The sequence below is a fragment of the Tamandua tetradactyla genome, chromosome 15, assembly GCF_023851605.1.
Source record: "Tamandua tetradactyla isolate mTamTet1 chromosome 15, mTamTet1.pri, whole genome shotgun sequence".
Classification (NCBI taxonomy): domain Eukaryota; kingdom Metazoa; phylum Chordata; class Mammalia; order Pilosa; family Myrmecophagidae; genus Tamandua; species Tamandua tetradactyla.
In genome coordinates this window covers 36,155,365-36,169,037 of record NC_135341.1, presented here as the reverse complement: position 1 = coordinate 36,169,037, position 13,673 = coordinate 36,155,365, and the positions used below count along the sequence as shown (strand labels likewise).

Genomic DNA, 13,673 nt, shown 5'->3' with positions numbered 1-13,673 from the left:
TCCGGCCCATCCCAGTTTACGAGACGGGGGTGCGGCAGCCTTCTGCTGCCCTCATGTGGTCATACTGATGATTGCCCGGGTCAAGGCCACCTCAAAGCAGCCCTGGTCCTTAATAACAGGGGCCCATAGAAACATCTTTTTCCTCCTCCCTGCCTGCCAGTTCTGCAGGAGAGAGTTAGGCAAGCCATGGTGGGGGTAGCTAATGGGACCCTGCAGAATGAAAGTATTCCCCCAAAGTGAACTCACCAGCTTACTCATAGCCTTCTTAGGACCTGTCCAACTTCCCTGGCATCTGCCATCTTGAAGGAAGGCTAGTCCCATCCTCTTTCTCCAACCCAGGGTTCATCTTAGCAGCAGCCAGAAGGATCTCGCAACCTGCAATATGATCACATCACTCCAAAGTTTTGAAGTCTTCCCCACTGCCAGACTTTTAGCTGGAATCCAAGAACCCCACTTCTGGCAGACTCTTTCAGCTTCATCGTAGACCAGTTACCACGTACTTCCCTTCGCACGTGTTGGCCTATCCACCTTCCTTCTCTTCCTATTATCCCTACCCTGACCCCCAAACCCACACGCTTTGGAGCCCCATTGTCCTAGGTGCCCACACTCACCTAACTGTGACCCCTTCCTCCTGCCCCTGCTCAGAACAGATGTTGAATTACAGAGAAGCTGAGGGCTTTACAGCCAGTAGGGGCATTTAAGGGTTGAACACAGGCCAGAACACCAGTAGCAGTCAAAAACTGCTGGCTTGGCATCTCCCTGACCCAGTGGTTTGGTGCCCTAGCCAGGAGGATGGGAACAGTAGCAAGAAATGGGGAGAAAAGGGACTGAGGGCATATGTGCAGGGTAAGCAGCACCCACTGAGCCTATGGCTGTTCCCCAGGGGCTTTGGAGACTGGGAAGGTACTCATTCCTGTGCAATTCAGGGCAGGACAAGGGCAGGGGCTCTGCTGACATTTCCTGGGACAGTAAGTAGAACTGTTCAAGTGCACCCTTGGCCCACACAGACATATTCTCCAGCATGGGTTGGTTTTATTGGCCAAATATGTTGGACCAACTCTCAGAGATTGCATGAGAGTGATTCCTTCTGATAATCCGGAGGCCACTTTCAGTGGACAGTTTTTCCCTCATAAATGCTTCCTAAGCCTTTCATTCCCCCTGCCAATGAGATGGTTAAGTTGTCGCAGATCTGGAAGAGGTGTCCCCAACAGTAAGATACAGGTTTTCTGCACTTTGCCCTGGATTCTGCCCAAAAAGGATCTCCTTGTAGAGTGAATGGAACCATGCCTTCACTGCTGAGAACATGGAATGTCCATTGTGCTCCCCACAGGGCTGGCTGTGCCAGGGAATAGGGTGACTGAGAATGGCCCAGTATTCTTAGCAGCCTCAGCTCTTAGGGAAGGGTTTGCTCCAGCCCCAGAGGTCAGCTGGACTTTCTCTCAGGCCCTTCAGCTCACTTGGTCATTCCAAGAATATTTTGGCTGGTTGGCGGGGAGCTGAGGCAGACAGTCCTTCAAGGGCCTAAGCAGGGACAGTCTCCCTAGAAGTCTGCAAGAAGCCTGGACTCTGAACTGGTCTATGCTGAGCACTAGGCCACCTCACCAAGGGCTCCCACCCATGAGGGGGTGTGTTAGTTAGATTCAGTTGTCAACTTGGCCAGGTGAGCATACCTAGTTCTGTTGCAGCAGACACAGGCCAATGGTATGTGAATCTCATCTGTTGCTAATTACATCTGCAGTCGGCTAGGAGGCGTGTCTGCTGCAATGAGTGATGTTTGACTTAACTGGCTGGCGCTTAAATGAGAGAATGCAATGTAGCACAGCCAAGCAGCTCAGCATTCCTCATCTCAGCACTAGCAGCTCAGCCCAGGCCTTTGGAGATGCAGAAAGAAGTCACCCCGGGGAAAGTTGTTGGAACCCAGGGGCCTGGAGAGAAGACCAGCAGAGACCATTTTGTGCTTTCCACGTAAGAAAGAACCTCAGTGGAAAGTTAGCTGCCTTTCCTCTGAAGAACCAACAAAATAAATCCCCTTTTATTAAAAGCCAATCTGTCTCTGGTGTGTTGCATTCCAGCAGCTAGCAAACTAGAACAGGGGGCTCAAATTCCTCCATCCTGTCTCTGTCTTATTTAGCTCAGCCCTACTAAACTACAACATCCCACTAAGCATCTATGTAGTCAGGGTTCCCTAGGTGGTTGGGTGGTCCTTTGGGGTACATAACTGGGGCTCCACCCAGGAATGAGCAGGGCCAATCAGATGCTTGAGAACCCTTTGCTGGCTTCTGGTATTACCAGAACTGTGGTGACTTTCAGGACTGTAGCTGAACCAAAACAGTCCCAGACTAGGACCCAATTCTGAGTGAATGTGGCCTGATGTTGGTACCACAGAGGGAGGAGTGGGACCAAGTATGCATATATCCCTATACATGGGAAAACATATGCAGGGACTAGGGAGGAGGATCCAGTGTCTGTGTGCATGAGCAAGAGTGGTTGGGTGAAAGAGTCAGCCAGAGAAAAAGTGTCTTTCCCAAAGCACTTTAATGCACATACCAACCCACACAGTCCCTGACTGCTGGCTAGGTAAGAGAAGCCAGCCCCACCTGGAGGCTCTCATGGCTTCCCATGCCCTAGTGGGCCCAGGAGAGCTGGGTCCACATTTTCCTATCAGTAGGTGAGAGGCGTGAGGATGAAGAGGCGGTCTTCTTCTTTGCGAATCCAGCGCATCAGCTTATGGATTGCATTGATGGCTGATGCCTTGGTCCCCAGGGGGCTGTAGCACATGTAGAGCTCAAAGGCACCTGTCACCTGGGGGAGAGGGCATAGGGTGGTTATCCAGGCTGGAGGCCCCTCGTGGCCCTTGCCCAGGACATCAGTGAAGCCCAGCCCAGCCCAAGGCTGCCTTACCCAGGCCAGGAGGTTCTCATTCGGTCCTGTGTAGTAGATGGTCTTGAGTGGGCGTAAGGCATTGTGGGCACGGCTGTGCAGGTATTGGTAGAGGCCCAGCAGCCGCTCCTGCTCCTCTTCACTGGTATATGGGGCCTCAATCTCAGGACTGCAGTTGGGGGATAGTTTGCAAAGGGATGATTTTCAATGCCTTCTCTGGAGATCTAGAAATATCTATTCCCAGCTTAGGGAGCGACAGGTCTAGAGTGGAGGAGGGGTGAGCTGGGAACCTGCTGGACCAAAAGAGGGTAAAAAGAAGACAGAGAAGCGGGCCCAAATCCCTCTGCTGGGGAAGAAGCGGGGGACGGGTTCTGGATCCTAGGCTGGACTAAAAGGAAGCTTAGAGCAGAGTTGTTTCAGGGCATGGGACCCCAAAGACTTCTGCTCCTGCTTCCTTCCCTGTATATATTGGACATTTTCAAGCCTCTGGGTAAAGAAATAAAAATGTATGACCACAGAAAGGGGCAAGATGGGGAGTCTGGGTCCCTAGGGCCACAGCAAATCAGACCCAGAATGACAGTCTATTCCCAGGGCGACCCTTGCCTTTAGGGTTTCACCCCAGAGCTCAGGTCCCACAGGCCTCCCTGCCAGCTTTTCCCCCTCCACAACCCTGCCTCCCTTACCCAGTGCCTGCCTCCATGGCTTTCCCTCACCTGGTGAAGAGTCCTGAGCTCTTTGACTTATAAAGGAAGTGACGCAGGTCCGGGATGCCCACTTGGGCCACGCTGTAATAGGGGGAAGTCAGTGCCTCCCGCAGTGCCAGGTGGGCTCCCCGCTTGCGAAGGCGCTCCTGGAAGCGGCGGCGACAGTCAGAGACTGCAAAGAAGTCCTCCCGGTCGGTGGAGACGAGCAGCAGGCAGAGGTCGGTGTCAGGTTCCAAATAAGAAATATGTGCGTGGAAGAAGCCTGCCGCATTGAATTTGGGCAGGCACACAGGTGTCCAGGCCTCGCCTTCGCGGAAGGACGAGGAGGAACTGATGAGGTTGAAGAGCAGGTGCAGGTCGATAGGGTGTAGGAATTGGTCCTTGCGGCGCACCAGTGCTACAAGCTGGTTGCGCGCCAGCAAAATGGAGAAGACGAGGCTGCGCGCACGCGCCTGCTGCAGGCTGGAGCTCACGGCGTCACGCACAGCTGCGGCCAGAGGGAGGCAGCGAGCAGCCCCCATCAGGAAACTGGGGTCCCGCGCCATAAGCTGCAGCAGGTTGTCAGTGATGCGCTCTGAGCCTGAGAGCAGGCGCCGCAGGTCATAGTTTTGCTTCTGTTGAAAGATGTGGTTCAGCTGTGTGCCCGTAAGAAGGCTCAAAATCTGGTAGTAGATATAGAGCAGCTCCTGTGCTAGCTCTTGGGCCGATTGCCGCGTGCGTGCCACCGCCACCAGCACTAGTGGGCTCCGTCGCACGAATACCACCTTGTAGCCATCTGAGGAAGGAGGTGAGGGATGTCAGTCTCAGTCCCTCTAGGTACACCCTCCCGGTTTGGCCCTGCCGGACACCTCCCATATCTCACAGTTTCTCCACCCTCGCTCAGACCTCTCTCTGCACACAGTAGGGGCCTGAGGATGATGAGGAAAAAAGCAGCAGCCCACTGCCACATTTCCCTGAGGGTTCCAAGCTTGTCCCTCCACTAACTTCACAGACTGGCTCCTGCTGAAACACAGAGGCACTTATGAAAAACACAAATTCTTGCTCCCCCACCCTCCCAAAGGTGCTAAGTCAACCTGCAATGGTTGGGTGAAGCTCAGGACCTGGGATTTTTTGGGTCACCTCAAGTGATTCTCATTCTCTCCGAGGGCAAAGCGCAGAGCCACCTGTGGGTCTCACAACAGCCCCATGAGCCCCAGTGTTGTTATCTCATGTTCAGATGAGGACCTTCAGGCTCAGTCACACACTCTAGCCCTCTAGTCTGTGGGGTTCCAAAGCCTGCCAAGTTAACACTGTCTGGGGGAGTCCTCCCTGCCCCCATCCCCAGGTGGCTTACCTGCGTGAATGGAGCGGATGGCATTCTTGTCTGCCTCCAGGAAGGACACCAGGGCCACCATGACGCCCATGGTGCTGGAGAGTGCCTCCTCCGACCCATAGCGGGAATACACCGGCTTCCCCGCCTCACTCAGCACAAAGACGTGCTTCTGGTGTAGGCGCCATGCCTCCTCAGCGTCCTCCTCATCCCCCTCAGCTACACCCTCTCTGGGGGGCTCTGTGACTGGTCGCCCGGTTGCTCCTGGGGGCTCTGGCCAGTCCTCAGGGCTTCCCGGTAGCATCTCCTCCTGCAGATCACGGGCTACACCCGTCAGCTGGGTGCTCAGCTCGCTGAAGTCCTGGCTGATTTGGCGCATGTCTGCAGGCAGCGGTGGGGGACCACCAGCACCCTCCTTAGGCCTCTCCCTGGATGCCGCCCCATCCTCAGACTCAGTCAGGTCCTCGTAGGAACGGGCATGGACAAACATGGCACCCTCCTGCCCAGCACCTGCAGGCCAAAATCACTGGTGCTTAGAGGGGTGATTGATGGCAGACTTCCTAGCCAGCAAGGTGTCTGACATGCTCATTTTAGCTTGACTGCCTGTCCTTCTACGGCCAAACTTTTATTCCCTCCTGCCACTGTCTGCCATGGGGCATACCTCTCTGCAGTTTACAGCCTGCCAGTCTCTTTCCACACTGCAAACAAGATCCAAACCCCTCACAGCTGTTGTGGTGGCTGATATGTCTGCCTCTCTCTCTTCCATCTTGCAGCTCACCCCTCTACCTATCCCATTCATACTGTCCTTCATCCACTTTTCTTTAACCATCCTCAACACGTCCCACCTCTGGGCCTCCACATCTGCTGTCTCCTCTGCCTAGAAGGCACTCCCCTCTTCTCATATGGCAGCTCCTTTTTTGCACTTCAGCTTTCAGCTCAGATGTGACTTCCTCATAGTTCCCTAACTGCCCAACCCTGGGCACTTTGTGATATCTCACTCTTGTGGCACTGGTCAGTTATAGTCCTTCTCCTCAATTGTATTGTCCTTCCTCTCTTTGGTAAATTTAATTATGTACCCCAATTTAAAGCCATTTTTAATCTTATTTGTACATTATTGTGGGTTGTGTCCCATTGTAAACAGGACTTTTTGAAGATGTTATTTTTAGTTCAAGTGTGGACCAAGTGAATAAGGGTGAATCTCAGTAGGATTACTGAAGGCCTTATAAAGAGAAAACCACAGGAAGGATCTGAAAGCCAGAATTCAGTGGCAACAGGGAAGAGAAAATAGAAGACCCACATGTCAGGAAAGCCAGGGAACCCCATGGACCACCAGCCTGCCAGAAGGCAACCAACCTCAGGGAGGTAAGCCTCCCAGCCTCTGAAATTGTGAGACAAGCATGAGGTGGAGAAGAACGCCACGTACAGAATGAGACCTGCTCCCTGCATAAGCCCCAGCACCTGGTAAATAGCCAATGAGTGGCTGATCAAATGAATGAATGACTGGGAGGGAAAGAGTGGCCAGGAATCCCGATTCCCCTAGAGGCTGTTCCAGTTGTCAAATGGCGAGGGTTGCATACCCCACCCATACCTGGCTCCATTCCTTGGGCCAGTGTTGGTGTGGGGCTCTCAGCTCTCTCCACACTCTGCCCATCAGAAGGAGCCAAAGTGCCATTGGGGCATTCGCTGCTTCTCTTCCTCTGCATGTCGGCAGCCATCCTTTGGGCTCTCCTGTGAGGCAAACAAAGGCATTAGCGAGGGCAAGGGGCAGGGTGAGGTGCTGTTGGCAGGGCCACTGGCATAATTAACAGTGGTAAATGCAGGGGTGTTACTCATTAGGACCCAGCTAACACAACCCCCTGGGAATGGGTTATTAGAGTATTATAATGAGTATTCCCCTCTAAAAAATTAAGTATGTTCTTTTTCTGATTATAAGAGGAAAACATATTCATTGTAGAAAACTTGGAAAATACAGAAAAGTATAAAGAAAGCAAGAAGTCACCATATTTCCACCACTTATGATTATCCACTGTTTACATATTAGTGAATTTCCTTCTAGATTTTAAAAATATGTATATAAAATGTATATATATATATATATTTTCACACTGATAACAGCAACTAACACTTATTGAGTGCCAGGACACCAAGCTATGAAGTTTATTTACATGGATTAAGTTATCTAATCCCGATCTCTCCTCTATGAGGCAAGTGCTCCAATCAGCCTCATGGTATAGATGAAGGAACTAAAGCTGAGAAAGCTTAAGTAACTTGCCCAGTGTCGTTACAGAAAGGAACTGGAGTTCAGAATTGAAATAATTCTATAACCTGAAATCTTCCATTCCACATTCAAAATAGTTAACCAATAGTTCTTTTTGAGTTCTTTGCAGAGAAAGAAATGGGTCATGGCAAATTTCCTTGTCTTACTTTTCTCTGAATACCCTTTTACCTTTTGAATTTGGTACCAGGGCTTGCCTTACCAATTAAAAACAATTACAACAGCCCTCAGTGCCCATTTGTGGTCCTTCCAGAGCCTCATGGCTAGGAGCGGTGGCCACAAGTGGATGTCTGGGTAACAAGGCTGGATGGCTCACTTAGGGTCAGCTTCTAAGGCTCCTGAATGGCAAGCTGAGGGTCTTCACTTCGCAGGCAACAAACAGAATATGAGGGAGGGGTTCCTTCTGATGCACTGACCCTTTAAGGAAGAGAGACCTAGGTTGGATGGGCTAGGACAAGAAAGGCCATCAGGAATTCATGAGGAGGGCTCTGCAGGCAGTCCAGGAGTCTGGAAGGAACTGGTTTTAGTGTGAACAAAGCAAACCCCACCCCACCCCTCCCCTCCTGAAGCCCAGGGTCCAATGGGAATAACTGAGGACTTGACCCTTACTAGCTCTGTGACCTTGGATGAATGACTCCACCCTGAGCCTGTCACTAAGTAGATGCTCAAAGAAAGTTCATGAATAGAGTGATCTCAAACAGAGCCCCCTCCTGATTGGCATAGAAGTTCTCTGGCCCCTAAGGATTATCGTTAGTATTTGTGCGGCCTCCGCTTATCTGTGTCCAAAAACTCCTCAGGGGCAGTTCTCATGTGTATGCCCAAAGGGCTGATTTTCAAGTTCTATTTTTTGGTCATCTTTGTTTTAAGCCACGGAATTCCTTCCTCATGTGAATCTTCTGCAGAAGTTCAATGTGAATAATAGAGAGACAGGGAGGCAGGGCTGGAGCTCTGAACTCAGAAGCGTTACAGAGCAAGTGGAGGTAGGGACCACTAGCCAACTGTATCACCTCACTCAGAGCAGGACCGAAGAAAGAATATTTGGGAGAACATCTACTGTTTGGGATTTTCTAGCCACTAATTCCATCCATCAGGACAACGATGACAGTGGGCAAGAGGAGCTGAGAGGCTATATGCCTTCAAAAGGAATCGAGGGAGGTGCCCAGAGGGGTCCCCTCTAAGACTGAGACCAAGAGGAGAATTCAAAACAGGCCAGAACAGTCACTGCAATGAGCCCAGGGCAGAGGGTATCAAGGGCATGTCTAGGTCTTAAGTAAAAAGACCCAGGCCACATGAGAATCTCATAGACCAGTATTTCATAAAGCTAATGAAGGAGCCAGGGTGGGGTCTATGCTACTTTGTAAAGGTGGATAAGTCTGTCCATGTTCAGGCAGAGGGCAAGCTGCTACCAACAATCCCATGATTGTGGCCAGGACTTCTGTACCTGGTTCCCTGAATGCAGACCTGAACAGTTACGTACTTTTTTCTTGGTAGATGGTCCAGAACCAATGCTTTAAATGGGAATGTCCTATATTTCTTTGTCTACTCACTTTCCCACTCCCCTAGACAACAACTTTATTCCTTCTCTCTCCTCAAATTTCCACCATCTCCTTCCGCTATGCTTACTATCACTCTGTTTTTAATGAGAAAACAGAAGTCATCAGAAAAGAACTTCCATAGATTCCCACTATCATTCCACCCCACGTGCCAGACTCTGCCTTTCCTCTTCTTACTAAAGATGAGCTGTCCATGCTCCACTAAGGGTGAACTCCTCCATGTGTGCACCAGATCCCAGCCTTCAAGCACATGGCCTTAGCAGCTGTCCCTTCCTCTCTCAGATCATTGATTTTCCCTTCTCCCCCATCCATCACCAATATGTGGACATTTTTCCCATCTTCAAAATAACCTCCCTTGCAAGTGTTCACTTTGTGATAATTCATTGAGCTGTGCTAATGATTTGTGAACTTTTCTGCATGTATATTTTCCTTCAATTAAAAAGTTAAAACAAAACAAAGGGCCCTTTAACTCTACATTCCCCTCCAGCTACCATCTATTTTTCTGCTGACCTTTAACAGTGAAACTTTGTATTAATCAGGTTAGGCTAGGCTGTACTGTGTAACAAATTAATGCCAGAATGTCAGAGGCTTTAGACATAAAGATTTATTTTTTTGCTCACAGGAAGTCTGCTGTAGGTCTTGCAGCAATCTACAACAGCACATTCAGGAATCCAGGCTACTAGCATCTTACAGCTCTGCCATCTGGAACACAAGCCTTCTTTATCAGCTGGTAGGGGAAGACAGAGCTAGAGGGCCATGTACCAGCTCTTAAATACTTCAGCCTGGATTGGCCAGAACTAATTATGTAGCCCCACCTAATTATGGCAGGGCAGGGCGGGGTGTGTGTGTATGTGTGTGTTGCTGGGGAGCTGGAAGTGTGGGGAGCTTGTGGATATCTGGTAAGCCATGTCTCTGCCAAAGCCCCTCCACTTTTCTCTATCTTTTCTGAAGCCATTCTAACCAGACTTTTACCACCATCACTCTATCAGTACTGCTGCCATCAAGGTCACCAATGACCTTCAGGATCATTTCCACCCATCTGCAGCAATGGATACACTTGATTATTTACTATCTTGAAACCTCGTGGACCACTTTTTCTGAGTCCCCTTTGCAGTTCCTCTTACAGTAGAGGGACCCAAAGTTCAGTCCTTGGATCTTCTCTCTGCCTTCACTTGATCCCTTAGTAATCTTATTCAGCCTCATGATTTTAAATTCCAAATATACATTGGTGATTCCAATTTTTATTTCTAGACCTAATATCTTCTCTGACTTCCAAAGGCATACATACAACTGCCTTCTTGATGTTTACCTTTAGATGTCTTCCAGGCTCTCAAAGTTATGTCTCTAAAACTGAACTTATCATCCTCTTAAAAAATTGCTCCTCCCAGTTTTTACCATCTTAGTGAAAGATAATTTCATTCTTCCAGTTGTTCAGCAAAGAACTTTTCCATATCTCATATATCAAACTAGCAGCAAATCCTGTCAGCTGAACTTCAGATAGATGTACACCCAGCAGAACATCTCTGTAGTTTAACATTTCCCTTATCGAGTGCCTCTGGTTTTTACACATAATCGTGGTAGCCTACTTTCAAGGTGGCCCCTGATGATCCTTAACTCTTGGTTATTTTTTTATTTTTTTGCTCACAGGAAGTCTGCTGTAGGTTATTCATGCCCTTGTATACTCCCCTCCCACATGGAGCACAGTTGATCTATGAACTGAATAGGATACTGTGAAAATGATGACGTGTGACTTCTGAGGCTGTCATAAAAGAGATTGTGGCTTCCACCTTGCTCTCTCGGGTCAGTGTTTCTGGGGAAGCCGTCAACCATGTTGTGAGGACATGCAAGCAGCCCTATGGAAAGAATCACATGGCAAGAAATTGAGGCCTCCTGCCAAAAGCTAGCACCAATTTGCAGTCATGTAATGCATTATCATGGAAACAAATAGTCTAGTCCAGTCAAGCCTTTGAATGACTGCAACTTCATGAAAAACCCTGAGCCTGAACCATTCAGCTAAACTGCTCCCAAATTCCTGACACACAGGAACTGTGTGAGATAACGGTTATTGTTAGAAGCTGCTGTGTTTTGGAATAATTTGTTACACAGCAACAGATGACTAATATACCAAATCTGTATTGATTCCCTTTATGTTGAGATAGAAAAAATAAGTTTATTTACATCATCAAAACTTGAACTACATTTTTTAGCAAAGTAATATGCATTTAAGGCCTCAAGTTACATTCTGAATAAATTGATACAAGAATTGAATGTCAACAAAGGGAGCTTACTTGTATTATGGCTCTTGCAGACACTGAAAGAAGCTATAATGCTGCATCAAAGCAACAAACATTGGTCAGGAGGGCTATTTTAAGCACTTTATCTCCTAACCTATTATTTATTATGTAAAAATAGGCATTTCCCCTGTGTTTTAATTTCATTTTAGGAATTAGCTGGGGATTTAGGGTTGACATTTAAGGCATTCTAATTTTTCCCATTTAAAATAATGAGAAATAGACTCCCATTTCATTGGCAGAATGTCTAACATTCTTGGGACAGACTACTAATGTTAAATGAGAAAGGCCTATATCCAGAAACTGACCACTTCTCATTACCTCCAACTACTTCAACATTGGTCCAAGCCATCTTTATCTTTCCCCAGATTGTTGCAACAGTCTTCTAACGAGTCTCCCCTCTTCTGCCCTTGCCCCTGCACAGTATATCCTTCTTACAGCACTCAGAGTGACCCTCATGAAATGGAAGTCAGATCATACAATTCATCTGCTCAGAATTCTGAAATGAGTCCCAATTCATTGAGAAAGCCAATTTCCTTAGAGTGGAGTATGAAACTCCATTCAATATACCCTCACCATTACTTTTTTGACCTCAGCTTCTACCCTCTCCTCCTATTTACTCAGTTTTAGCCCAGCATACTGGCCTAATGGCTTTCCTTAAGGATCTTGAGTACTCCTTCACTTCAGACCTTTGCTTTTGCTGACCTTTCTCACCTGTCTACACAGCTTATACCTGTTTTGAGGGCTGATCTCCTATTGATTTCCTGTGGGTCTCAGCTGAGTCCAGTATGGCTGGGATACAGGATCAGCTGGCTGACGGTTAGTGGACACCTTCTTCACTACAGTCTGCCCTCCCCCTCAACTAAAATCTCAGCTTCTCTAAGGCCAGTCTGGGGTTGAGCAAGAACTCCAATGAAGCAAACAACCCTCTGAATACTTACCCTGGAAACTCAAGTAGGGAGGGTGAGTGACTCACAGCAGAATCCATCTTCAACCCCCAATGGTGCCATGATCTATGCAGCTATAGCTCCTGGGAGGCTGGGCCTAAAGCAGTCAGGTAAGGGGGTGTCTCTTGGAACTAGCCCCAGTACCCCTTCTCAGGTAGCCCTTCCAGAAGCCCCCAGGGCTTGCTACTTTCTCTGGAAGTGCTCTGCTGTGCCTTCAAGCAATGCCTCCATCCTCAGGCCCTGGAGGAGGAAAGGCCTTGTAAAAGCCCCTCCCTACTGGCTCCCTACCACCTTTGTGCCCTTTTCCTGTTTGGTTTGTGCTCCATCCTGCCTTGATCCTTCAGGGAGTGGTTTACCTGGGAGGGTGGTGCCAGGAGGTATGGTGGGCATGATAAACAGGGCCCAGGTAGGGCTGTGCTTTGATTGCTTCTGCAGGACGATTATATAGGCTGAGAACATGGCCTGGTCCTTGTCACTGCTGCAGCCACTCCCCTCTGACAAAGGCTGCTCATTTTCCCTCAGCAAACTCAAGTTCAAAAAGATTGAGTGGCCCACCCAGTACAAGGGGCAGCTCAGTTATCTGAGTCAGTTCACCTTTGAGAACAAAAGTCCAACCATCAGGATCCTTCCAGAAGCTGCCCTGCTCATCTCAGACTTTTCTGATGATTTTTTAAAGGGCTCTGGGACCAACAGTTTGCACTGGGAGTCAGGTCTTGCCTAGCTCCTCCCCACAACCGGACCTCGTTTTCCTGGCCAAAGAAAGGTTTCCTGGCCTCGCCTTTTGTATACTCAGACTGGGGAGACAGCCGGCTGAGGGAACCTAAGGAGACCCGGTATTCCTACCGCATTCAGCAGTATAGACGGCAGGGGCCCCAGTCTTCAAGCCCCCTCTCACCAGTGATAATAGCTTTTCGGTGTGTCGGCGCCTCCAGGCCACGTGGACTAGCAGTAAGACTCACCTGTTTCTCCGGGAGGCCCAGGGAGCACAGAGGGTGCCGGTCACTGCCCTATGCCTGACCCCTGGGGGAGCACGGGTGTCCGGCCGGGCCCAATCTGAGAGCGCAGGTTCGTGGGACCACGGCCCTCTGCAGACGCAGACATGGCCACCGTGGGGCACCGCGGCCTCCCGCTGTCCCTCGCCGGGCCGCCTGCCTTGAAAGACGGCCTTCACCGGCCTCTAGCAGCCGAGGCCCGGCTCCAGCTGCTCGGTCCGCCCCGCCCCCAGGGTGCATTGTGGGATATGTAGTTGGCCATGCACAAGGGTGCCGACCGGGCAGGTAGGGCGCCGGGACCCGGTAGATCCCCGGGCGGGCAGCCGGGGGCGGGGACTGAGGCACCTGGCTCCACCTTCCCTCGCATTCCAGCCGGGCCCTAGCGCTCTCCCGGAAATCAAAGGTCTGTTCAGACCGCTGACCCCTTGCGCCTAGCGCCAACTTGAGGTTTATTTCAAGGGAGAGAAACGAGTATTGGCTTTGTTTCCTCCACCGATTGGGTAAACTCAATGCAAGGTTTTGGGAGCCTGATAAATGTTTTTAGAGGGCCAGGCCACACAAGCTATAAAGGATGTGGGCATGCGCAAAATCCTCACTAATATCCGTTTAACCATTTATTACTATATCAGTATGAGGCGCTAGAACTGTAATTCCCAACTCTAGCTGTATATAGAATGACCTCGAGAGACTTAAATAAAACACTAATGCCTCAACACCAATCC

General features: G+C 49.6%; 1 protein-coding gene across 2 annotated transcripts; it reads right to left on the bottom strand.

Moving 5' to 3' along the window:
* Nucleotides 1-2,516: 2,516 nt before the first annotated feature.
* On the bottom strand, nucleotides 2,517-13,204 carry MON1A (MON1 vesicular trafficking associated A). Of its 2 annotated transcripts, none has more exons than XM_077129258.1 (6): nucleotides 12,919-13,204; nucleotides 6,482-6,621; nucleotides 4,918-5,403; nucleotides 3,594-4,359; nucleotides 2,902-3,049; nucleotides 2,517-2,802 (listed from the first exon to the last, which is right to left on the bottom strand). In XM_077129258.1, the coding sequence occupies exons 2-6, from the start codon at nucleotides 6,606-6,608 to the stop codon at nucleotides 2,662-2,664; spliced, it is 1,668 nt and encodes a 555-aa protein (XP_076985373.1). In that variant the 5' UTR covers nucleotides 6,609-6,621; nucleotides 12,919-13,204; the 3' UTR covers nucleotides 2,517-2,661. The 2 variants fall into 2 exon arrangements, with proteins under 2 accessions (XP_076985373.1, XP_076985372.1); XM_077129257.1 differs by lacking the exon at nucleotides 12,919-13,204 and adding an exon at nucleotides 11,954-12,875.
* Between the last annotated feature and the right edge of the window lie 469 nt (nucleotides 13,205-13,673).